The sequence below is a fragment of the Pantherophis guttatus genome, chromosome 2 (genome assembly GCF_059756535.1).
Source record: "Pantherophis guttatus breed Tessera chromosome 2, ASM5975653v1, whole genome shotgun sequence".
Classification (NCBI taxonomy): domain Eukaryota; kingdom Metazoa; phylum Chordata; class Lepidosauria; order Squamata; family Colubridae; genus Pantherophis; species Pantherophis guttatus.
This window is the reverse complement of record NC_142064.1, coordinates 145,005,481-145,032,371: the sequence shown is the minus strand read 5'-3', so window position 1 is coordinate 145,032,371 and position 26,891 is coordinate 145,005,481. Positions and strand designations below refer to the sequence as shown.

The 26,891-nt window shown below is 34.5% G+C and overlaps 1 protein-coding gene across 2 annotated transcripts; it reads right to left on the bottom strand.

Annotated features, from left to right (window-relative positions):
• Window positions 1-411: 411 nt before the first annotated feature.
• SUZ12 (SUZ12 polycomb repressive complex 2 subunit) lies at window positions 412-25,286 on the bottom strand. 2 transcript variants are annotated; one of them, XM_034412508.3, is made up of 16 exons: window positions 24,709-25,286; window positions 23,020-23,066; window positions 22,869-22,933; window positions 17,375-17,443; window positions 13,449-13,498; window positions 12,167-12,252; window positions 10,223-10,454; window positions 9,094-9,196; window positions 7,545-7,650; window positions 6,823-7,000; window positions 5,985-6,076; window positions 5,494-5,637; window positions 5,023-5,180; window positions 4,534-4,732; window positions 2,912-2,991; window positions 412-2,610 (listed from the first exon to the last, which is right to left on the bottom strand). In XM_034412508.3, the coding sequence occupies exons 1-16, from the start codon at window positions 25,082-25,084 to the stop codon at window positions 2,262-2,264; spliced, it is 2,334 nt and encodes a 777-aa protein (XP_034268399.2). In that variant the 5' UTR covers window positions 25,085-25,286; the 3' UTR covers window positions 412-2,261. The 2 variants fall into 2 exon arrangements, with proteins under 2 accessions (XP_034268399.2, XP_087743077.1); XM_087886951.1 differs by lacking the exon at window positions 17,375-17,443 and having other exon boundaries at window positions 24,709-24,867; window positions 24,898-25,228.
• Window positions 25,287-26,891: the final 1,605 nt, after the last annotated feature.

Here is a 26,891-nt window from a genome sequence, read left to right as displayed (position 1 = left end):
TTCTACTTGATGTTAATGTTGCAAAAAATAATTTTGCTTTTGTGTTTTACTGATTGGCAGACAGGAAAAGAAAAAAAAATCTTTGTTATCTATCTGAACATTGACCATTTCTGATTCCTTCACGGACAATCATGGCATCAGACTTTATCTTTGAGATACTATTGGTATGTTTTATCTTGATTACACTTATTTTAACTACAAGTCTTTAAAAAAAAGGGGGGGGGGCTTTTAAAAAAAGTATTATATTCAGAATGCAGGCAGGCAGAAAAAGCCCATCCATTTCAAGCCCTATCACAGATCACAATTAGTCCAAATGCAAATACTGCATCTCCCCCCCCCCCCCCAACTAAATTTGCCTGGTTCTGAATTCACTTTGGCATATATATGAAAAGATTCAACATGACACACTGGCAGATTTTACATATTGAACTTTATGTACAAAATTCAATTTCAAATAAACATTTAATGTAAAAACAAAAGGTTCATTAAACAATTGTCTTTATCTACTGTACCATTCAAATGTTCATCCAGTTTACATGATTTCTTCAAAGTCTCATTAAGAGTACATATAGAAAATCCATCTTTATTATAAATAGAAACAAAGGGATTCTCAGCTTTTATTATAAATGGACATGACATACAAAGTTTACTTGACAGAAGTAATTTGATTACTATTTTTGGGGGTCATCAACTTTTTGTGCAAAGAATGCTAGCCTCCTTTTAAGCATTGAGAGCGCGACTGCTTAAGTGACATAAGCAATAACTCTACATCTATGTCTCTCCTAAAATATTTCTTTACATATGTGCACAGCTTTAGCAAATTAAAGCCCAAGAGAAATGCTTGCCGGCTATTCAAAGGTGTAATTAGAGTTTGCTACAACTCAGAGCAGACAAAAGACATCTAATGAAAACTGTAGTCTCCCTCTTTGCTATTGACACAAATCTGTGACTAAGAACTTAATACTGGATGACAAATCACATCCACACCATTAGTTAAATAGTCTCACAGTTAAACACACCTTTAGGGACCAAAGTCAGTATTTACAGTTTTTATAAAGTTTTGAAAATCTCCATTAGGAAGCTTCTTCCCCACCCATTCCAAAGCCAAAATTCAAAACAGGGAACTGCCTCCTTACGATGATGGAATGAAATAAAAACAAATGTAAATTGTATTTACATAACCGATCCTTTATAAATAAGGAATATGAAAAATGAACTATTTAAGAATTTTTTTAAAAAAAATGAGGTGATGTCACTCAACCACAGTGCTTGCTGGAACAAACCCTTGGTGCTGATACTGTACCAGTAGTGAAGCTACTTTCCATTGGAAAAAAAGAAAATCTGTAAACATATGCTTTAATGTGTTAAGAGCAGTGCAAGACTGCACCAGACTTTTAGTTAGCATCTGTATTGAATGCAATACATCACAGAATACTTGCAAAAGAAGTGCAACACATTTTCTGGACCAATTTTACAGTGTATTTTCCCCCTTAAAAGTAGCATCTAAAAGTCCCAGGTTAACTGTGCTTTGATTCTGCAGTCTGTTTACATGCAAATATAGGCAGAAATGCCCACCATCACCTGAAGGTGTTAAAGCAGCATATCGTCATCTTCATCCACCCTAAACAGTCTGATCTCATATACCAGATGATATCAACAAATTCTTTTAGGCTACTGGCACAATTAATATAGCATATCCCTGTGTTTGCAATAGATAAAGCAATTTTCCCCCTAAATGGACATTATAGAAGTGCAATATTACACTTGAATGTTTAAAAATGTATTTAAAAACTGCAGTCTTCTAATTTGATAGAATAAAAACAAAGGATCAAATTTAAATGATACATTATTTTCTACAAAAAGGAAACAGAATTTTTAAGTACAAATTATAAACTGTTCCGATCTCTTCTCATTTTTAACTCCGTAGTAGGAAAGTCAACCATTACTGATGCAAAAATCTTTATATAAAAACTGGTTTACATATACTTAAGTTATGTAAATTCAGTACATCTCATAATTAAAATTTCCAAAAATTGTATTGCTCTTCATGCTCAAACTTTGAGTATTGTCATTACATCACTAGAACTGATATACATGTTGCACTTGCGTAATTATTTCAATAGGAACCATATCAACACTATCTGTGATGAAATCCTTTGTTTCCAGCAGTGCCTGTTAAAAATCTGTGTATCTTATTAAATTCCTTATAGAGTTCATGCATCTTAGAATATCACTTCATTTTTTTTTGTCGGCTGGTCTTTTCAGATCTTCTGTTTTCTATTCTGTTTTGTCATACAAGATGTATTATCTATTTCTGAAGATCGTTCCCTAGAATTAGCATCGCTATAGCCATTAGTTGCACCCGTCTGTTCTTCTGTAAACTCCTCAGATGATGTGGCTGTAATGGACTCTCCTTTTTCTAATTTCTGTTGCATTTCTCGGAGCTTAGTAACGGCTTTGTCTATTGACATAATGCTTATAAGATTAAAGTCGTGCATGCTGACTAGATGAAGCATAAAATTCCGACACAAGTTCTTCTTAATAATTTTGTGTCCATAATTTTCTACGAACAGCATACAGGCATGATTCATTTGATTGTCAGCAATAAATCTGTTAACATTAAAATATAAAACAAATTATTACTATTTAGTTGGGCTCACAGTCACTGCTGAAAAAACAAAATTTGGACTGATTGCTCGGAATTCTCAAAAGATGCAAGTTTTAAAAGAATCTTGCTTAGAAATACCATTCTTGCCCATATTGCCACAATTTCCAATTTTTAAAAATTCTCAGTACATTAAGGACAGCAAAATATTTAATATTTTTTAAAAATTTGAATGGAAAATCTGAATAATTTTCAGCCATATTTCTGTTGTTCTTGCCCATTTTAGATTAAAAATAGAACACATACCCATGTTTCATAACATGTAGATTCCATAATTTCATGACTTCTTTTTCTCCTTCATTAACATCAGAAAACTCTTCAATTTGCTGCAATGAGACAACCGTTGGAAGTTAGTTAAAGCAAAGGAAATAATTATAAGGATGACACAACACTTGGTTGGATGGGCAATATTGGGGTCTAAGTACTAAGAACTCTAGCATCTCTGGAAACAAATACATCAGAAAGTTATAGAATGTAATATCTAATAAAAAATACCCTTTTCCTCATGCTAAATTGATTTTATGGGGAAACCCAACTTTAAAAATTGGGGGAAAAGATGTAATATAGAAAAAATTGGATGGAAGTGAAGATATTTTGACTCTGGACCAATTGACAGATGATAATGTGATCCAGTAGCAATATTTACAGTTACAACATTTTTAACAATACTAAAATAAAATAAAATAAAATAAAATAAAAAATAATAAAATAAAATAAAAAAATAATAAAATAAAATAAAATAAATAAAATAAAATAAAATAAAAAAATAAAATAATAAAATAAAATAAAATAAAATAAAAAAATAAAACAATAAAATAAAATAATAAAATAAAAATAAAATAAAATAAAATACTACTACTGGTATTGGTTTTTATAGGTATTTGTTATCAATAAATCAGTGAGTTATGCAGATGCTAAGAAACAAGTGGAATAAATAATTATTGGGTTCCTATATTGCCTAGACAAATGAAGGAGTGTCTTAACTTCTATAGCAAGAGTGTCAGTGGACCTCAAATTATGATTTAAGGCAGCAGCCTTTTGGGATTCAAGGACCAGTTCCGTGGAGAGGTTTTTCTGTGGACTGGAGACCGATTTTGTGTGCTGCCTGCATCCCACGAATGGGGTTAACTTGTTTACATGGACCTGTTTCTGGCATGCCGCAGACTGGTGTTAGTCCACGGACTGGGTGTTGGGGACCCGACTCATGCAACAAAAAATATTTAGAATTTATTGGACTCCCATTTACGTTTGTACAAAAAAGAATGGTTTAAGACAGCATTTGGTTGGAGATGTAATAAAAATGTTTCTTTAAAACACATGCTTTTACAGTGTCCTACACATAACAGGTTTTGGGAGAAAATAGTGGACTACATAAACATGACAATGCGACAAAAGCTAAACATTTCAAAGGATAACATTCTCTTGAAATATACACCTATATATTTGGACAATTGGACAATATAAATGGATATAAATTGGACAATATAAATGGATTCTCTGGGCACTTGCTATGGCAAAAAACCCTGATATTGCAACATTGGAAAAATAAATGTATGGCCTCATTTTGTGTCAAATACCTGATTATATTTGCCATCTATGAGCCTCTAGTTGTAAAATATGGAAATCTTATGACCAACATCCGATCTAAATGTGAAAGGTTTTCTTCCCTACATATTTTTTTCATTCCATAGTAATTAAATTAATATAGAAGAAACATTTCAAAATCTGACTGACAATAATAATTTCCTGTTCTGTACATAATCCAGCTCCTTGCTATTTACACCAGCAATTGTACCACTTCCACCTACTAATAATATTAGCAGATTAAGAGAAGGTATCACAGTCTGCTGTGATACAGTCAAAGTTACCGTTATAGTTTTCTCCCGTAGCCATTCGGGATCTTTTTCATCTTCACTATCAACTTCCATTTCTTGTGGGCGTAGAGGTAGACAAGTATCACTGTGAAAGTATAATCGATTATGGCCACTGCTATATGTTCTTTGCTGTTCTACTTCTCCATCTTCAGATTCAAGAAATTCCGACATGCTGGCTTTTGTACGCTTTGGTCTAAAAAATGAAGTGTTAATGTTTTTCAACAGGTATTTAAACATTTGAACAGCACTGCAAACCTACAAAGACCACTTAAGGACTGAAGCCTAGAAACCTACCGGTAGTTGTTTCCTGGCAGCAATATATCCAGATTATCAATTATTCTTGTAAACTTCATTTAAAAACACCAACATATCAAAACAGTAAGCTCTCATAATATCACAGTTACTTTCTCTAATGTGACGAGAGCATTACAGATGTGATTTTTACTCATATACATCTGCAGACGAACTCCATTTTCTACTGACCTGCATACAAGGATATGTGTTATTGGAGTTCGCTTGACTGGTCCGTTACGACTGAAGGCAAACCCAGGCTGACGATGAATATCCTGAGGGTTTCCTGCATAGGAGCCATCATAACACTCATTGATAGAAACATCTATCCTAGCACCTTTTGGATGATACTGCAATAAATAAAAGAATGAGTTTTCTAAATCTTGCTGCACAAAGATTCCAAACCAACTTTTAGCCACTATTTGTTTATTCTGAGTTACTGGGTACATTAAGAAGGATGACAGCACTTAATGTAGATTTTTCACTGATGTAGCTACTATTACTGAGTAGTATTGAATAAAAAGTATTAAATTTGTTCACTTACCTTCTGGGCTCCATCTAGAAATTTACAATGTAGCTTTCTATAATAGAATACTCTTCCACTAAGACAACACCAGTGGAAATAAAATATTAAACTCAAAGTGATTTTACTAGAATACTTACCACATAATTGAAAATAAATCGGCTGTGACAAAGCTTGAGATGTTTAAGTAAGCTGTAAAGCTTGCGACAGTTCAATGTGCACCATGGGCAATGCAAGTCATCTCTAGCTTCAGTCTGTTGCCTTGTGTTGTTATTATAAAGAAACTAAAAAAAGAGATTATGTTACCATGAGTTTGTTTAGGAAAAAACCTACATTGCAATTCATTTTCTTTCTAGAATGCATTTTTTGAATCAATGAATATTTCTACTGAAAACCAAGAAGTGATAGCTAGCTCCTTCTTTAATAAAAAACAGGGGGAAATAATTAAAAAACCAGTTTTGCCTAGTGGTTAAAGCACCAAGCTTTAACTTTATACTTATAAAGTACTTGTAAGTACTTTATAAGTATAGAGTCACTTATAAAGTAGCAAAGGTAGAATGAAACTCTAACAGACAGATAGATAAAATAAAACAATGACCCACAACAAACAGAAATATTAGATAGTCAATACCTGATAAAATATTCTCAGTTTCTGGCGAGGCTCATTTGTAACATCTCTCTCTTTTCTTGTTTGTAGATCTGATGGCAAAGATTCCTTCACAGCTGAAATAGAACGTGAATAGTCAATGACTATATAAATAGTCTTAATACAATGTACAAGACTGAAGTCTTTTGAAGGCCATTTTTGCTACATATGCCAATTACAGCAATCAGTAACTGAGCAATTTAAATTTTTATTTCACAAAGAGATGCTTTAACTAAGACAACAAATATCAGCACCTGGGTGATTTTCTTTAGGCTACGAATCTAAGGAGGGTTCATCCTGCTCAATATTTTAGTGGCATGATTCAAGCTAGACTGTAAAGTAAAAAAAATCTGGAATACCTACAATGGAGGAATGGTTGGTGAATTTGATAGAATGATATACGATAAGAGTTTGTAGAGATGGCAAAATTGACTTGTTTATTAGGGAAAAGTCTACATTTGATAATGATTGGAAACTCTGTATGGACTTTTTGCTGAAAACGAACAAATAAAGATAAACTTGTGTGATTTCTGAGTTTTATGGTTAGAAAGGGTAAAATGTGGAAGGGAGTCATTACGTAACCTTACAGAGAGGGATAACATAAATGTACTATATTTAAAACTGCTGTAAAGATCAGAAACCATTTCTTTACATTTTTCTTTTTAATTTATTTTCTATTTACTTATCACTTTTCTTTTAGTTTAATCTCAATATGACTCATGTAATATTTTAATTTTCTTGAAATAAAAGACAGTTTTAAAAATTACTCCAGCAAGTAAGCAGCACAACTTAACTAGTATTTCTGTTTCAAAGATTCACCTACCTATAGTTTGTGTAGGTTTAACAGAACTTGACTTATTTTCTTGAGGGAGACTCTCTGAATTCCGTGTTGAAAGGGGCTTAGCTATAGGAGTGGCAGGTTTATCATTTGTTTCTCCTGTCCATCGAAGCGTAAACTGAAGTGTTGGTCCCTGAGAAAATGTTTCAAATGGTGGAAGCCTCTGAAATAAAACAAAAAGAATATTTTTAAAGAATTTTCCAAAGGAGGGTTTCATAAGGTGAAATGGAACAAATCATCCATAAAAAATAATATTGAGAAAAGATCATTGTTAAACTGTTGTTAAGAGCCAAATAACCTTCACCGCAATAGTGGGACGGTGGAATGGCTTGTGTACTGCAAAGATTTATAGTGAGAATACCATACTTTACATCTAATTATATTCTCATGTAAAAATTTGCAAATTTTATTTCCCCTTTAACTGTTCAGTCTCAGCCATCAAGACATTTCAAATGTGATCCCAACACATCAGTAATGGTCAGTCATCTGAACAACAAGCCTGATGTAGGATAATCCTTTAAAGAAGAAGTATTTATTTCAAAATATTTCATTTGGAGCATTGCTGTATTACAGAACTAAACTGTTCTTTTCCCTACTAGTCACTTGCCCTATTAATAAAATTTCAAGTCATTAACATCAGGAGCTAAGGAATTCATCAATTTCGTGCAACTTTTGAGAGGAGTTCTGATGGCACTAGTGGTTCTTACCTTCCCATCAAGTATTGTTTCCCATGTTGCTCTTTTCTTGCTGATGGGACATTCTTCCATTTCTTGCATGGCTACTTCATATTCTCCATCAAGAAGCTGCAACCTTCTGTTACAAAAAATGTTATTATTCAATATTTAATTATGGTCACATAGCTTGATTTAATATTCATGAAGTTTATGGGTTTTCTTCATTATCTCTAAATTACCCAAGTTAATGTTGTCAAATAAATACAAATTTCTTAATGTGGAAAGGTAATAAACAATATAATTGGAACAAGAAAAGGATAAGAAAAGTAAAATGTCAAAACATACATATTAGGGTAAAGGATTAAAGACTATTTCCAAAACTAAAACCTGTTAAAGGAATTCATAGATTATAATACATTATATTTTAATTCAACTGTTAATCATGTTTCTATGTTATTTGGAAGAAATATAATATACTGAAATGTTAGTTGGCCTATTGTTACTTTTCATATCGAAGTGTTTGGTCTTTTTCAGACTGGCAGAATTCCTGTATCAGAAATATCATAATCATTTTTTTAAAGATTTAGTGCTAGAAATGTTAACTGTAGCTATATGCCCTTTGTCTGTGAAGGTGATTTATATAAAATAACCTATTTTAGAAGGAAAAAATGCTGATTCTTTAGTACACTGATCTCTGCTGTGTTAACTATGTATTCTGGACTGACTTATCACTTGACTTAATAAAAAGAGGCTGGATCCCAATAGTGTAGGATCCCAATCTTAAAACAGGATTGGGAAATAGGATCCCAATCCTATTTTAGGATTGGCAAATACAGATAGTCTTCAACTTATGACCACAACTGAGGCCAGGACAGTTGTTAAGTGAGTTTTGGCCCATTTTACAACATTTTTGCCACAGTTGTTAAGCGAATCACTGCAGTTAAGTGAACCATACAGTCATTAAGCGAATCTGGCTTGCCCCATTTACTTCGCTTTGTTGGAAGCTCAGTCAATGGGGAATTTTTTTCAGTACCGTTGTAACTTAGAACAGTCACTAAATGGTTGTAAGTTGATGACCATCTGTATATAATATTATTGCTTCTATTATCTCTTCTATCAAGCTTTGTCTGCTCTTTAAATTTGCTCCCAGATGGTTGACATACACAGCCACCCACCCATGTTCAGCCTTTTCTTGCTTGTTCCCACCCTTATAACCGTAGATTTTCTTCTCATGTTTGGTCCATTTGGATGAATTATATTGTTTAAAAAACAGAAAAAATGTGGCATTTCAAAATATATTGTACAAATACTTTGTGTGGTCCTATAATAACACACACTGTTTAACATATCTTTCGCAGATATAACTACTTTTCAGTCTATTTAGTTGCCATAGCTACCATTGTTAATTGTGGTTAACAGAATTCTGGCAAAAAGATAACCCTTGAAGTCCAATAAAGGACCCTATTTTAAAGGTATTAAAATTAAATTTCATAGGGAACCCTCAGGCTAAAATAAAACCCACATTTAAAAGGCTAATAGAAACATATGCCAGGGAAAAAACTCCTTTTTAAGAACACATTACCTATTTTTATCAAATACAGTCATTTGTGCTACAAAAGTCTTTTCCCCATCTTCACGGTTGGAAGAATTTCGTTTTCTTCGAGCTGGAAGCTCTTCATTAACATCTGTAATTAAATACAGTTACTATATAAACATACACATTAACTAATATAATTCACTACTTGTGCAGTTGAGGTTTATTATTTGAGTTTGCTCATAAACAGCTGTTTACAGATAAATAGTAAAAATAGAAAGCAATTAAAAAAAGCTAAAACCATAGCCCTTCTTTGGTATAGAAATCCTTTCTAGGCAGCAAAGTTTTAATACGAACAAGATTTTATTAAAACAATTCACTGTTCTAAATTGCATGTGCTCTAGATAAAGAGTGCTAAAGTACCATAAAAGTAAATTCAATTTGCATTCTGCTAACATAGGCTCTTTGGATGATGCTGACAGGAAATCCAACTTCAAACTATGTTAAAAGAGAATGGAACTTGTAAATTTGTAGTCTTGTTCAGGGCTGATCTTTCTTTTATTCAAGGTGTATCATTTCTCAAATACTAGCCAGAGTACTTTCATTACTCCTGTTTCAAAATGTCTGACTTACATATGCTATATGTAATCATTTTCTAGGGCAAAACAGATTCTAATCAATATGGAAACACCAAACTACTTAACTGATTTGTATTTATTATAGCAATATGTTAAACTTTCTCAAACTACCTGCAATAAAATGATTGCATCAAGAACTGAAAACCTTGCCCTCAGGAAGTGGATTATTCTCCATTTATGTCTTTTTCCAAGTTGCTGTTCTCTCCTGTTTAGATTTATAATACACAAGGCCAAGGCCAAAAAGCAGAGTTATGTAAGTATTAGGTTTTTAAAAATATGTTAATATTCTATTGGACAGCTATAGCAATGAATTTAGGCTCCTTTGGAGAATAAAAGGTAGGAATAAATAGTGATATGAGAATCTTTTACAATCCTTCCTGAAAAAGAAAACCTTACTCAAGGACACATGGGGCTGAGCCAAAATTGAACCTAGACAGATAAAAGGTATGCATGAAATCTTATGCAATGAATGCCTACACATTCAAGAACTGGCTATATCTTTTTTTTCCAAGTGAAAACAAAATAGACTATATTCTTACCAATATTTTCATTTGTTTCACCATTTATCATCCCATTAAATTCTCTTCTTCCTGGACGAGTTACTCTGAATAATAATGAATAAGACTTCACCATGTGGCTGTTACTGGGTTCAAACTCATTGCTGGAAACGGCCAATGATGGAAAGTTGCCTGGCTTTATTTGGTTGGTGTCTGGATTCAAAGGTACCTGCTTTTTCCCTGTAGGTACTTGTCTTATGGGACAGCTAACATCCTGCAAACAAAGATAAGATGATTTGCTGAACACAACAGAGCAAAACCCAAGGCTACCCATTTTTTTATTTTATAAGATTTTATATATTGCCTCAATACATAATCTGAGTGGTACACAGCACCTCCAACCCACATTAAAACAAAGCAATAACTATATGGTGTTTTAGAACAACCCACTATGGGCCAAAGAAAGATGGTTTTTCAGGACCCTCCAAAAGGAAAGAAGGATAGGGGGTACTGGACAGTACCTCCAGTGGCAGCGAATTCCAGAGAGTGGAGGCTATTATCAAAAAGGCTTACATTTTCCTTCTCTTCTGTCTCTAAACGTTTGAACCAGACAGGAAGAATCTGTCTGGTTCAGAAATTTGGATAATATTTTTTGTGGTTAACATTGCTCAGGTCAATTACAAAAATGAAAATATTTTTACAGACTCTAAAAATCATTATTTTTACATCACCTAATTTGAGCTAGCTCATGTTTGCAACTTTTCCAACAGATTCAGAAGATTAATATCTTTTACACTATCAGAAAATATATTTCCATTTTAGCTAAAAACAGACTCCTGCCATCTAGATTTTTTTTTTTGCATTCTGACCTTGAACTATATTAACATTTCATGTTTCTAAGCAGAACAAGGACAAAATAACACACCAGCAGCGTATTCACAATATTCAAGATAAAAAGGAGAAAGAAAGAAGAAAAGAAACTGCTGATTTGTAAAACAGCACCTGAAGCTGAGCTATGATCCATTGACAGGTTTTGCATCATTTACAAAATATCAATGACCAAAATAAAGTTATTAAGTTTGCACATTTTATAATTTAGCTTTAACTAAAATTTTTAATAAAACATTTTCCTAACTTAATTATACCTTTCATTTTAAATCTAAAGTTGTAACGCTATGCCTGAAATTCTGCTACATAATAATCTTGCTGAAATTTTAATTAAGTTTAAAAAGTAGAATACCATGTTCTTTCAGATTAGTCAAAATGTTGTCTTTTTCACATTCCTTCCAAGCCCAAAGGTAGAGAATCTGGTGAAGATCATCACTTATTTGCTCATCAAGTCTTATCATTCTTCCAGTGTTAAAAATTAGGTGGCAGTTTTTAACAACCCTTTTCTAATGTGTCAAGGGGTCTAAAGAGCCACAAGGACTAACAAGGAGGTTTTGGCCTTTCTCTCGTTCTTGGTCTTTTGTTCAAACAACTTTTTTTAAAATGTTAAATCATTGGCACATTTTAAGATTCATCATTCAGCTTGCAAAGCAAGCAATTTTTAAAAAAATTGTAAAAACTCTTAAGCTACATTTTTAAAAAATCAACAAAGAGAAAAGGCTATCCATCGAAAAGATTAAGCTCAAAGTTTTTAAATTAAGTCTTTATATTGTATATTAAACTCAAGAGTTTGAGGCAAAATGCTCTCTTTCCTTAGAATTCAAGTAAACAAACTGAAGAAAGTAAGACCTAATTAGAACGTACTATTTCATCTGCAGTAAAACATGAGAAAACCCAGTCTTTAAATGAGAGATGCGAATAAAAAAACAATGAAAGAGAAACTTGACAAAGCAAACAAATGGCTTATTTGGATAATTTACAGCTTCTCATAAGAAACAGCCTAGTGTTAATAACACACTCTTCCTTTACCAACTATAACTTTTGCACATATCTTTTCTATTTTTTCTGTTATTTTAACATTTGTTTTCTAGTACTTACTTTTCGTTTTTTGTGGCAAACTTTTACGAGCAATACTTCCAGAGTTACAGAACTTTGTTCATTTTCTGAATTTTGCAATGGCTTATCTAGACAGTCAATATAGAAAGAGAAAGATTTAAAATCCTGAAAAGATTAATTGCATGGCCAAGATATATTTACAATAAGATATTTTGCTGGATGCCTTAGAAATGCCCACTCATCCCTAATAGAAGGCTCTCATGTTAGTAGGAATTGCCTAGTGTAACTGCAATTTTTTTGCAGAGGAATTTCTCAAGACACATTGTTAAAAAAATGCAGAATTAGGCAGAAAAGCAGTTGTCTAGTGATGTCCATTGGAATACATTCTATATTTAAGCTTGATAAAAAAGCATATTATTTTTAACCGCCTTAGTTGCAAAGCCAGACCTTTCTCAAATTCAAAAATGTCCATTACCCGTAAATAGAGCTGCAGTTATTTTCCATCACTCAGAAATGATATAAAAATGTATATTTTAAAATAGTGAAACAAAGTCCAATGAAATCTACAATATTCACCAACTAAATACAATTGAAATACAAAGGCCCAGGAGCTTTGGATTTAGGGGAATACCCATAGCACACAACATTCTTCTTGAAGCTCAATTTCAATCCTGGGTACAGGTAGGCCTTAACATAATAGGGCCCAAAATTCCCATTGCTAAACAAGACAGTAAATGAGTTGTGCCGCATTTTATAACCTTTTTTGCCACAGTTGTTAAATGAATCACTTTAGTTGTTAAGCAACTCATGTGTTTGTTAAGTGAATTTCGCTTCCCTCCCTTGACTTTGTCGGAAGCCAGCTGGGAAGGTTACAAATGGTGATCACACGACTCCAGATGCTGCAACTGTCATAAATACATGCCAGTTGTCAAGCGCCTGAATTTTGATCATGTGACCATGGGGATGTTGCAATAGTTGTAAGTGTAAAAATAGGTCATAAGTCACCTTTCACAGTGCCGTTGTAACTCCAAATGGTCACTAAATGGATGGTTGTAAGACGAAGACTATAACAAATGTTTAGTACTCCACACTAATATATAGAAATAAAATAATTAAGATTGCCATTAACCTTCAAGCTTTAAAGCCAATTAATTTGTCTGACAGACTGGATATAACCCATATTTTGCAGAACACAATAGTGTTGTATTAGTAAATTTTTAAAAGTATTTTTTATTGTCTTAGTTTTATTCCCCCATTCTATAACAAATGACATTTGTCAATTGAGAGAAAAGCACCACAAGGGGAAAAGAGAAAAACTACTTACCATTTTTATGGAAAAAACCGGTAAAGGTGAGATGTAGATGAGCAGACAAGCTAAATTAAGAAAATAAAAATTTACTGATTTGAAGATGTGACATTTTTAAAGTCTTTATTTAAATAGTTTATGCAAACAATTTTTTTTTACATTTTATCCATTAAAACACCGCATTTATAACACATGCACCACTATACAATTACTTATATGAAACACAACAAGTGTTGTAAGTAATAATTTCGGCTCCTTTGCTAATATAACACATATATTATTCACTGGGCATTTCAAGTAGTTGACATTAGATGTACAGATAATTCTGAATGAGACTGCACTTTTCCTCTAGAATCTAGTTTTAATTACTGTTTCAGGTATGCTTGGTTAGCTGCAGTTGGCACTTCCTTACATTACACAAACTGACCTAGCATTAATTCCCTAATTGCCTGGATTAATATTGTATTCTATATTAGAATGCTTAAATTAAGAATTTCTCATGCTTGAAAGTGTACTTTACTAATTATGACCTATATTTACTTCATATGTGCCAAAAGTATTCTGGGTCCAATTCAAAGTGCTTGTTTTAATATTTAAAGGCCTCTACCAGACAAGACAAAACCTGGAAGATTCACTCACCATGCTGGCAATATAATAATAGGATGGGGATGACTGGAGTTACAATGCAATATATCTGAAGTCATTAGTTGAGCAGGCTGCTCCAAAAAATTTAAGCCAAAATTTCTGAACCTCTTGTTCCCTTCATTATCTGCCTAAATCATTTAGATTTTGAATAGAGTCAATTTGAAGGAACAATGTCATAAATTTATTTTGTTAAAATATTTATAAACAATTCTAGTTATGTGAATTACCACTGAAGGTATCCCACAATGTTTTAAAATTCAGTTTTGTAAAGGCCATACAATAGTAAAGTTGCTGAATAAGGAGACAGAATCAACAGTATCCTAGTCAAAACATTAGCTTCAACAGCCTGCTGAAATCAAATGACCCTTAACAAGTACAAAACCACCGGAGGGGAGTCAACTTCAAGGCATTCCATGAGATGGTACACCTTGTAAAAACAGGTGACGAGTTGAGCAGTAATTAGATGAAAGTTATATGGTGGAAGTAATCTTACCCTAGCATAAAAATGACTATGCTGTATACTAATAAGAATGTACTGCAAATAAATTTTAATAATGCAGAGTTTTAAATTGGCTGGTAATTATATTATTTATTAGGTTTGCTTTGATTTCTTTCTAAAAGCGGTATGCTATAACACTTCCTAGATATGAAGTATTAATGATTGAAAGTCTTGTTTACTGAATTAAGATAAACTGGGAGAAAAGCATTGTCAGCATTTACTACACAATGATTAGTTTTTCTTTCTTTACATTACTCATCAAAGCTTGACCCTTTCACGTGTACTATAACACCAATGTTGGTGATCTCAGGATAATCCACTGTCAAGAACCATTTTAACAAATCTGATAAATATCTTGTTCAATGAAATTTAATCACTGCATCTAAAACTTACAAATTTAACATCTTAGTAGTTTAATATTTTAAAGTATGTTTACACTTTAAAACATATAACTATCTGTAATTTTCTATCAAGGAATATTAACATCAGTTCCTAAAAGCAAATAAACTCATCAAGAAAAGCCATTAGAATCATAAGTTATTTAAGCAATTCTTCACTTGAAAGATTTTATTTTACATTATTATGTGTAGGTTATGAGCCTAGGTCACCCAAGAAAACTGAACTGGCAGCGGATTCATTGAAATTGGAAAATAAAATTGAGTATTTCATTAGAAAAACAATTTACAGCCCTAAGAAAAGATGTATTTGACTTGAGAAATTAAAGACACGTCTATGTTTGTACCTCTGCATACAATGGAGTATCTTTTTGTCTTAGAATTCAAAACTCTACTGCTGAGCTTCAATGTAATCTAATCTGCATATAAGCAAAGTTTGAAAACATATTCTGTGTGTAAAAGTAGTGATCATTCCCGCATTTTTTGTACTCCATAAAAAGCAGTGATTTAAGCATTCTTGGGAAAGAAATTTCCCAGAATAGAAGCAATTTTCATCATTATTATAGTTTTGAACATCCCTGATAGCCTAATTTTCATTTGCCATATTTTTTCATTACATAAAAAAATGATAAGTTCTTTTGAATTAAATTCACATTTCTAAAAACAATTCAATAAAAGCTAATAAAAATGTATACAACAGGTTGTGTTTCTTTCACAATCACTTCTTCAGTAACCATTTTGCTGCAAAGTAAATGGGGAAGCCGGCAGGAAGTCAGAGGCTGCAGTTACATGAGGTCCTTGCTTAACAATGGCAAATGGGGCTGCTAGAACTGCCCTAGCTAAGCAGCACAGTCAAATAATTTTTTTGATTTATGACAATATTGCTGAATAACAGACTTTCCAATCCCATTAGCATCATTAAGCAAGAACTACCTTTATCTGCTTTTCCCCCCTAAAAAAGCTGAGATACCCAAGTTAAAAAATGTATGAAGACATTATTGAAGGAAATAAAATTCCTTAAAAGAAACAGCAAACTTCATAGCAGTGTATACCTATCAATCTCAATCACAAAAATATATTGCCTTCCTAAAAAAATAATTCATGCTGTGCCAAAAACCCAAAGAGAAGGCAGACCAATTTCTGAAAGATAAATAGGTTATTCAATAGATTCCTTCTCCAGTTCCAATAAACTGAATTTCTAATTATATAAGAGCTTTTCAAATACTATATTATTTCAGCAGATCACATCCAAAACCTTTTTGAAATATGGAAGTCCAAAACTATGTCAATGTACTGAGGATAATAAAGTAGCACTTTGAACTGGCCCCAGGTCAGCTAATATAGCTATTTCAGTACAATGTAATAAGCTGCTGAACATTTTATCTGCAATGTCACAATATTTTTGAACATGTAAAGGCAGCCAAAGAGTGCATAGCAGACATGCAGGTGTGATGTAATTGAGACTTGTTATTATCATTCACAGGTTTGTCTTTTTTGAGGAACAGATACAAATAGTGTGAGATAAGTTAAACAAAAGTGACTATAGCTATAATTGTTATCACCTGGGCATCTATGGACAATATTAGTTTTAGCAGGAGAGTTCCATTTCCTTGAAAGGTATGATTAAAATACACATTTTTAGAAAAACAATGTAGCCTCCATAAATGGGTCTAATAATCAAGAGCAGACACAATCGATTTACTTTTTGATTTAGCAGCCTTCTCACAAATTAACTCACAATTTAAGGATAATGCAGAAAGAATAGTAATAGTTGGAATTAAAGTTTAAGTGAGTTTGGGGCGTTACATTAAGTTTAACAATCAGCCTACATAAAAAGAAAACCGATTTGCCACAAAACCATATTCTAGCCAATGTATGGTCAATTTCAGAAAACTTTCTAGTATTTTGGCCTATTTATTGGCCCCAGTAACTCTTCCATAAGGTGTTGTAGCAATTGATCTGCAGCAAAAAAATGGAGAAGTGCATCCTCATTTGCAATATAACATACGTAACACTGATCCCAATCCATACTGCAGTGCAGAGTAAATGGAAATTGGACTACATAATGGAAATCAATGAAATTTCAAAAAAATAAATAAGTGGATCCAGCCTATAACTACCCAAAAATAAATGTCTACAGAAGTCTCCTTCTGCAGATGCAATGTTATATAACATTTAATGTTAACTGGGACAATACACTATCAAAGTACAAAACACATCTCTTTAACAGAATTAATTTATGAATATTTCATTATGGGAGAAGCCGATGCAAATTATCTTCATCTACATCACATTTCACTTCCATTTCTGCATAAATTTTATTGATACATTATTTAATCTATCATGTATTCATCGCAGTTGAAACATTGCTACTGAAACACATTGGTTGATAAAACAAATGTTACCTTTGCAAGTCGTGTTCTCCCTTTGTTTTCTCTACTTTCGTCAGCATTCCGTCTACTCTGAAAGTTTTCCTGCAATAAAAGTTGCCTTTTGAAATTGCACTGATTTCCATTATGTAGTACAATTTTGTTGCATAAAAAAATTCTTCCAAAAAACCACTATCCTTCAGGAACCAAGTCTCGGGCATTTTTTCCCCAAAATCATACTGAATTTATGAGGAGCATCCCAGCAATTCCTGTTATTTTAGATTTTTTATATATTATTTGTTGAATGCAATTAAAATATCACTACGAGTACAAAACATTTACAAGGTTTTAATCCAAAGTTAGAGAGATCTCTGAACATAGCTAAAGCTACAACTGAAATTCAATTTTGCATTGATGTCTTTACATCATTTTACATCATTAAGTTACCTACCAATCCCCCCATTTTGGATATATCCAACAGCCCCCCCCTCATTTTTTTGAAGTAGCTATGAATAACTGCAGATAACTATATTTCCTTAAGTAAGCAAAGTCATCCATTAATTTTAGCATTAATTACTACAGGAAAAACTTGGAAACCATGCTACATTATTTGGGAGACTGATGCCAATGGCGAGTCACCAAAAACTGAAAAACATTGGCTCATCTATAAAACAAAGAACCAAATAGAAAGCAACGCTGTAACTTCCTTTCAGGTTTTACTATTTCTATTATCTTTGTTCTATAAATGATATAATCAAGCTGAATTTGAAAACCGATAAAAAGAAATATTTGAGTTTGAAAACACTCACACAAGACAATACTGAAAAGGAGTAGAAAATGCTCCAAACAGCCTCCTTATATTCAGGAAATCCCCAGCAACAAAGTGGCAATATTTTATATCTTTATCAGAATGGATGACATTAAATCAAGGATTTTTCACCCTTCTAAAATATTTTTCATTATCATGCACAGGATATTAAAAAAAACTAATATATCATACTGTGGCCACTGTTTTGAGAGGCAGTTGTGAAAAATTATTTGCCCTTTAAAGGTTTATATAGCTTTGCTGCTGAATGTTATCAGAGTTTCACATAGAGCCACTGTTACGTTATTGCTTAAATCTTTTTTAAAATACTTATATATTACTTGATATTTATAAAATTATATCTGAGTTTACTGGCATTTTTTAAACACTTGGGAAATTTTAGCCTTTCTTAGTCACTGTCTTTTTATGCTATAGATCTGTAAACTGCTTCTTGGTTGCTAGTTCTGAATATGTTTCATGAAGAGAGATGATAGGTCATTATTATCTAAGAAAATGGAGAATAGGCTTTATTGTTGAAAAACAGCAACTGCCTTTTCATGATATAAAGCCCTCACAACACAGCTTGCAATTCTTTTAACACACATAAAAATAGAAATCATAGATTACAAAATGAAGAGAAAAGCCAAGTAAGATTAATCATCCTTCTTCTCTTCTGGCTCATGGAGGTCAATCTACCTTACTTTGTCTTGAGGAATTTGAATGACGCATGTCAGAAGTTGCTGAAGAATTCATCGCTACAATTATTTGTACAGGATAGTTAAACCTGGCTTTATGTTCTGGGTAGAAAGAGTTTGATTTAGAAATGCTAGAATTAAGTAGTGGTTCCTTTGACAATCCCTTCAAGCAACTGTCCTGCATAGTGTGAAAACTAGCAATAGAGTCTTGCCTCTGAACTGCAGAAATCCTCTGAGAAATTTACTCAAGAACATGATTAATTTTTGGGAATCTTAGCATGGGAAGAGCTTTCAGCTTTCTATAGCATGTAGAAACAATCCTATCAGTAGCCAAACTTAGCTACCAAGCTTAGTTACCTTAGTTAGCTTTGTATAATCAACTGGTGGGAGACTGCCTGAATCAGACTACTGACAAATTATGATTTCCGATCAGTGTCCTGATCAAGATCTAGGAATTACCATGTTTTCCCGAAAATAAGGCCTTGTCTTATATTTTTTTGAACCCTGAAATAAGTGCCTGGCCTTATTGCCATACGCTCAAAAGCCCGATTGGGTTTATTATCAGGGGATGTTTTATTTTGGGGGAAATAGAGTAGTTTTACTTTGATCACATTCTAGCTATTTAAAGGCTGCTTACAGCCTAGCCAAAAGGAAAATAAATTGGATAGAGGATTCTCAGTGTCTAGTTCATTAGTACAATTGTTCACATCCACTTTGATCAATAGCACACATTTTACAGCTGGTCTTGAGTAACACTAACGTTTTGTTTTTTCCTCTACATCTAAACATTTAAAAAGATGAAAGATTTATATTATCTGAAGAGAACCCAGAGTAAACATGTACAATCTAACAATGAGTGTACAGTTTTGTGGCAGAATATCACATATACTTCTTTTTGCATACTGGATTATAAAACCACTCAAATTAAGTTACAGTGGAAAATTGTATTTGAGACTGATTGATATTCTGATAGCATTAAAACTGTTGGAAACATCTTTCGAAAACATCTTACTCAATTTTGTTCATATCAAAAATGGTATGACTTGGAAAAACACCAAACCTGCTATTATCTGGGTCCAAGGTAGATGTAGAATGTACTACTTTGCAACAGATGTAGTATCTTTTTAAAGGTAGGCTTTGACATATGTGATGCAATTTGGCCTCCCATACTGTTAATAACTAAGAACAAATTCCTGGATGAGATAATTCTAACAGCTAGATCAGGTACCACAATTATTTGAATACCTGAATATATTTCATGTACCATTCTTTGATCCCAGCACAATAGTGGAAGGCAAAACTAATGCTTGGGAATAACTGAAAATAAATTAAGGTATATTTTACATAAGGTAGAATTTTGGTCAAGGAATCTGGAAATAATTTATTCTGCATGTGAATATATTTCAGCTAAACATTTATAGCCTGAAAATGGGCTCTAGATCAAGCACTTGGGAAAAAGCAGAGGTAAGGATTCTTTCACATATATAATGGTAAGCGAGCTATGGTACAAGTCATACAGTCACCTGACATATTTTGATCATGATCAGGTTAGGTCACTATAATAGGCTATTGTGCAATCACAATAGTTCCAAAAACTAGAATGGTACGTTCCAGCAGAAGCCAAGAGATCATCTCTTTTTCATCTGTTATACAGTATTGCCAATTTTTAGGTTGAAAGGTGCTGACTTAAATCCTAAAATGTAGAACCAAAAAGCACTGAAATCTTATCAAAACCCATTCTATGAGTCAAGGCCTTCCATTTCTCTGCTATTTAAGGTAAGTTGAATTGATCTTCTAACCACACTGTTCACATTTATAATACTTCCCTTATAGGAATATATAGGGATAGTTCATTTCCAATTTGTCATTTATAAAGGAAGCTTTATTTCAGTGAAGGTCTTCTAATTTTATTTTGGTAAGAACTACCTTGTATTAATTCATTAATTATGAAGTAACATCTTACACTTACTTGACAGAATAAAAATAATTTACAGAATAAAAATCATTTATGAATATTTTATTTTAAAAGAATATAGCTAGTTAAACTAATCATTTTCAATACAGATGTTTATTGCATTATTTTGTGTTATATCTCCCATAACTATTTAAAAACACTTGAAAAGTATGTCAAAAAATAGCTTTCAAAAATTCAGCAGGGTACCTATGGTATCGATTTTTCTGATTTATGAAACAAGACATTTTATTGGGACTTATGGACAATGAATTAGAAAAGACTTAAGGTAACCGATTTTATATATGATAACTGTAGCAAGATTATTATATGAAGAACAATGGAAAAATAATGAAATCCTCAAAGTAGAGAAAGACATTGTGAAAATGTCAGAATTCACAGAAATGGCAAAGCTGATTTGTTTGATCAGAGGGAAAAAACTTTTTTGAAAGACTGGAAATCTTATATGGACTTTTTGCTGAAAGAAGAAGAAATGAAATGATGATTCATGGATTTCAAGATTAAAGTGGACTTGGATAAAATGAAGAGCTGAAGAGATTTGTATATCATCTAAAAGTGGGGAAAGACAATATTGTAACTATCTTTTGAAAAGAAGATTTATAGAAGTTTATATAAAGAAGTTTATATATTCCTCTATTTATTTTCCTTCTTTTGTTCCTGCACTTCTTTTTGTTTTCATTGTCTTTTATTCTGTTAAAAATAATTTAATAAAAAATTATTAAATTTATAATAGCTTCACTATCTAGCACCTTTGCTTTGATTGCTTGTAAGACAAATAATTACTTAAAAATATATTTTAAACCAGAGTAGAGACCCTTGGATTGAAATAATTTATGATTCTCCCTAACAAATACTTTCAGAGTATACCACACAATAGAAGAAGTATATTAATCATGATGCACTTTTGAAGCAGAGTGAAATAATTGTGTTACAGCAGTACAAGCTGGATAATACTTTATATATATCAACACTCATTAATCATGTTCTTAAAAATACCTTCAAAACTTTCAAGAGTGATTATTATATTAATCTATACATCACATATGACACAAATCCAAAACAAAAAAATTAAATTATGGCTCAATAAAATAAATGGACTGTCTCAATATTGGGAAAAATATTCCAAAATATTAATCTCCAAGTATGAAAACAAAGATTCAGAAAAAAAAATTAAAGTCACATATTTTCCTTCGATTACAATCCAACAGCAGTAGTCACTAACAACGTTTCAGTTACACTGAATATTAGAAATTAATCCAAAAAATAGCTCAGAATTAATCAGTTAAAACTTCATGTGCTACCTTGCACCTGCAGCCATTAAGTCATGCCTGAATGTGTCTACATAATTTTGTCCAGTCACAAGTGTGAAAGTCTTAATTTTGAATTGCCAGAAAGTTTTAATCACTGACACCTGTCTATTACATGTTTGAAGAATTCACACTGTAGCTTTTTCCCTACTAAATATAGATCCCTATGATGAACATAGATCCCAATCTTCATCATTGCCTAACATGTTACCTTATTTATTTAAATGGAACTGCATCATTAATCCCATGTAAGTTACAAAATATCTATAGCTTCTTACTAATACCATACTGCAAAGAATCTAAAGAAAATTAAACCCACTAAAATACATTAAACCCACTAAAAATAGTTAGAAATGCTTACTTTAAAATAGCCAGATAAACTTTAAGATGTTTAAAAATCAGCCACAATAAAACAGAAAACTACTGTTATAAATATGCAAAAAATAATTAATGCACATCATTTTTGTTATTCAGCAAGCACTTTGAATTACCTGTCTTGATTACTGGAATTGTATTAATTTATAAATAAATCACTGAGACAAAATTCCCAAAACTATCACATAAAATATGGCACATCAAACAAGCAATAAATGTCAAATTTCCTCTGGATAAATGCCTGTATCAAGTCCATCTCATTATGTAGATCAGAAAAAATTTAGTTTCAGCTTCAATGACAGTTATTGACAAGACACATACTATTTTGTGACTTTTTGGAAAACAAAGCCCTTGTTTTAATTACTGCTTAAGTTACCTTTTAATATTTGTTCGGGAGTTTCTGTGAGACATATAAGTGAGAGTTCTATGCAAGAATATTGGCTGCAACAGAAAACGGAAAAAAAAAATCAATTCAATGCTGACATGAGAGAATCTACAAAGTTAGATAAAGATGAATAGTTACTCACAGCTATAAGATTGCGGGTACGTAGAAATCTATATATTTGTGTTGGTTCTGTGAGGAAAAAAATGAAATATTCTTTACTCAAAGCTGCTAATCTGAGACTTCACTAGCTTTTGTATAAGCACTACAAAGTCATACATAAAACATTCTCACTCATATCAAACCTGTGTTCAGATATACTTCAAATATGAGATGAATAAGTGTTTTCAAATGGTAACCCAATAAATATCAATATCACTTTGTTGCAGAGATCACAGAAAGTCTGTGGAGATTCTCAATCATCCAGTGTCATGGTTGTCCCAAAGGTGTTTTTTTCCCCAAGAGGCAACTGGATTTCCTTGGATTTTTTTTTTTTTAAAGTTTCGCTTCACATCCAAGAAGTTTCTTCAATTCTAAGTTCTCGGATGAGAAGTGAAATATTTTAAAAAAAAACCCATCCCACCAAGAAAGTCCAGTTGGCCTTTTGAACAGGTCACAGAAAGGTACCGCAGTTGGTAACTATCCTACTGTACAGCAGACAATCAGGGACCTTAACATACACTAGTAACATTTATATGGAAATAAGAGCGTACACCATCTTGTGTATTGGAACCTGTGGTACAACAGCTAGAGGAGCCAAGTAATGAGCATAAGGAAGAAAACAAAGATTCTGACAACAATTTTAAATATTTTAAACTTTTCAAAACCCAAGCTGGGTTTATAGATCACATTATGCATAGCAGCCTGGTAGCCTAGTTTGCACAAATCACCTAATATATTATTTACAAACTAATCAAAGCTGTTAATTGTTCTATTAAATAGTTGGAATTATTTAGATCTAAAAACTAGTCAACTAAAAAAACCAATCTTCCTATATTTTGGCTACTATATGTCAGTGTTATAAGGTATCATACACTGGATACTCACCCATCTATTTAACATGCTACAATACTCTTTTAACAAGTTACTCTTTTTTTGTTTAGCTCAGGAGTGTGGATCAACCTCTGCAATCCACTTCTCATGCACCGGACTATAACCTTAATTATAACACCTTACAAACGAACGGTTAAGGCTGCATTTAGTACATTAAATCGCTTTACTGTACAAAAAACACCTATATTTCTATTTCTTAAGGAATTCTCGAGGGTAGGAAGACGATACTGGAAACAACACAAGTATCGCCCATACAACACCCCCCCCCCTGCTCCATCCCTTGGAGAGAGAAAGAGGGGGACCCCAAGCGCAACTCTACACCGCGGTGCGGAATCCCACGGCTCCCGGAGTGGGCGTGCTTGCGTGCCGCTGGCTCATTAACGAAAATGATTAGCAAGGCACGAGTTTCCCCTAAAGAGTCTTCCCGGACTGACAAACCAGACACAGAAGCCGCAGCAGCTTTTTCCTCCAGCAACCACCTCCCGCCCAAAGGTCCGCGGAGAGTCTCCAAACATCCAGATCGCCGTTGTCCTCCAAGGTGCTTCTCCAAAAGGCAAGAAAGTCCACTTTGCCTCTTTTGGAAAAGCACCTCGGGGGCCTCCCGCCCGATTGGTCGCGGGGGAGCCAAACGCCGTGGCTGCCATCAAGCTCGCCTTGCCCCCGCTCCTCCGGCGCGACTTGGGGCGGCGGGGGTAGGGGAGAAAGCGGCGGTTGCCGTGGTCCTTCATTCCCTCCCTCCCTCCCACTCACCCACCCGTCCCCCACCAGAGCCCACGCTCACTCTCGAAGGCCTGAAGGAAGAGCTCGTGGTCAGCCTGGATCTGCTCCATCTTCGGTTTTTTCACCGGGGGCAGGGCCGCCGCCGAACCGGCCGCCGCGGAAGATGCCGACGAACCCCCGCCGCCGCCGGAATAACTGCCGCCGCCGCCTCCTCCTCCTCCTCCACCGCCGCCGCCGCCTCCAACAGCACCCCCGGATTTGCCGCCCGGCGCTGCGGCTGAGGTAAAGCCGCCGAAGCTCCCGCCGGCGCCTCCGCCCGTGGCGGTGGCAGCAGCGGCGGCGCCTCCCCCTCCGCTCGGAGCACCTGAGCTGGGCCCCGCGTTGCCCCCGCCGCCGCCTCCTCCTCCTCCTCCTCCGCCGTGCTTTTGAGGAGCCATGAGGCCTTTTTCCTGCGGGGCGGGAGCCGGACGGCAGGTGCGGACCGACCGCGAGAGGGGAAAAGGGCGCAGGAGCGCTCGCGAAGGTGAGGTGGCGAGGAGGAAGTGGAAGCGCTTCAACTCTTTCGGAATAGCCCCGCTCGGTTTCTCCTCAAGCGCCCTCTCCGCCCAGCCAAACCCGACGGCGCCGCCACCGCCGCTCCCGCCCCCTCCGCCGCCTTCCTACTGGCTCCCGCGATGGCGCCGTCCCGCTTTATTGGCCGACGGAGATCCCGCCCAGCCATGACGGCAGAATGATTCTGCAAGAGTTTGGTTGGACCGCGCGCTTCACCGCCGGGAGCTTCCCTTTTCCCCTCCCCCTCGCTCTTCCTTTGAACTGAATTCGCGGGAAAACGAAGCTGTTGCTGCTTCGTCTCTTCCTTCCTCCTCCACCCCCCCACCACCCCGGAGTGCATGATGGGAAAGAACGCGACTTGGAGGTCTGGGTTTGCTCTTCTTCGAACCAGCGACGCGTGTCGGATTGCTAAGAGAAGCGGCGGCAAACGGCGGCGTGAAAATTCCGTCCGTGTCTTCGCGGAACGGTTTTGAAAATCTGAGCGCGCGGAAAAGCGATCACGCGCTAGTAGAGCTGGTCCTACACGTGCTGCGGGAGGGTAGTTTGGGGTGCCATCTTTGAGATCTTATCTCTTGGTCAAATTCTACCAGTAGAAATTAATGTCTCGTTGGGAACGATCGATGATCGTCTTTTTTTCCCCCTCCACTCCCTGTTGCGAAGATATTCTAGTTGCAGGATAGCGTTTAACGCGTCTTTCCTTCCATTGTCTGGTGAAAACAAAAATACGCTGAGCGGGGAAAAAATCATCTTTTGAGCCCTTTCTAACCTTCAAAAGTGATGGACATTATATGTAAAGGTTATTCCTTAGAATTGATGCTACGAAGCTTGGAAGGTGCAAAATGTTTCTCCTCACAAGATCTCCGAGACACAACCCAAATGCAAATTTAAGTGTAATTTAAATGTAATTTAAACAACTACATATCACAAAATTGTTAAAAGGATGTAATTTCTATCTTGTGCAGGTGAACTATTGATAATGATCAAACTACCATAACGTCGGCTGTTCTTTTTAGAGTATGAAACAAACACATTGGAAGAATAAATAAAAATAAATAAAAAACAAATGCAGGCTATGCTTTGAGTTTGTCCTAGTTAAATTCTATGGAAGCGATGTGATTGCTCACTATGTTTATGAAATTAAATTGTCAACAGGGTTGAGCTTTTGGACACCCGCATAATAAACATTCAGATGTTTTTACTGTGCTCCTTAATAAATTTGTTGTGTTCAATGGACCTCTTACCTAGAGTGACTGCAGCTAATTAATACATGATAAGAAATAAAAGCAGCAAACAGTTTTGATCAAGCTTGTAATACAATAAATGTCACCTATCATTGTCTAGTTTTTAAGAGGCTGGACTACAGTCCATACTTGCCTGAGGGAATCGCTGAGTCTTCAGACAATTTGTTTCAGCCTAATTTACCTCATTGACTTGTAAAGAAAATTAGTGTAGGAGGTGCAGTGTGTGTCACTTAGAGCTCTTTGAGGAAGGTGGGATAGATTTCCAAGAAATAAATATGCCATCTGCCTGATTCGGGACCTTTTTACCATCCATTTTAGAAACCAATGAGGTTTTTTTTCTTTTTTAATGTGTGTTCCTTTGAGACAGTTTTTAATTCCTGGACTAGTTTTCATGCCAAGATTTTTCAGACATGGGTAGTCCTTATCTGCTTCCCAGGGCCGAGAGAGAACT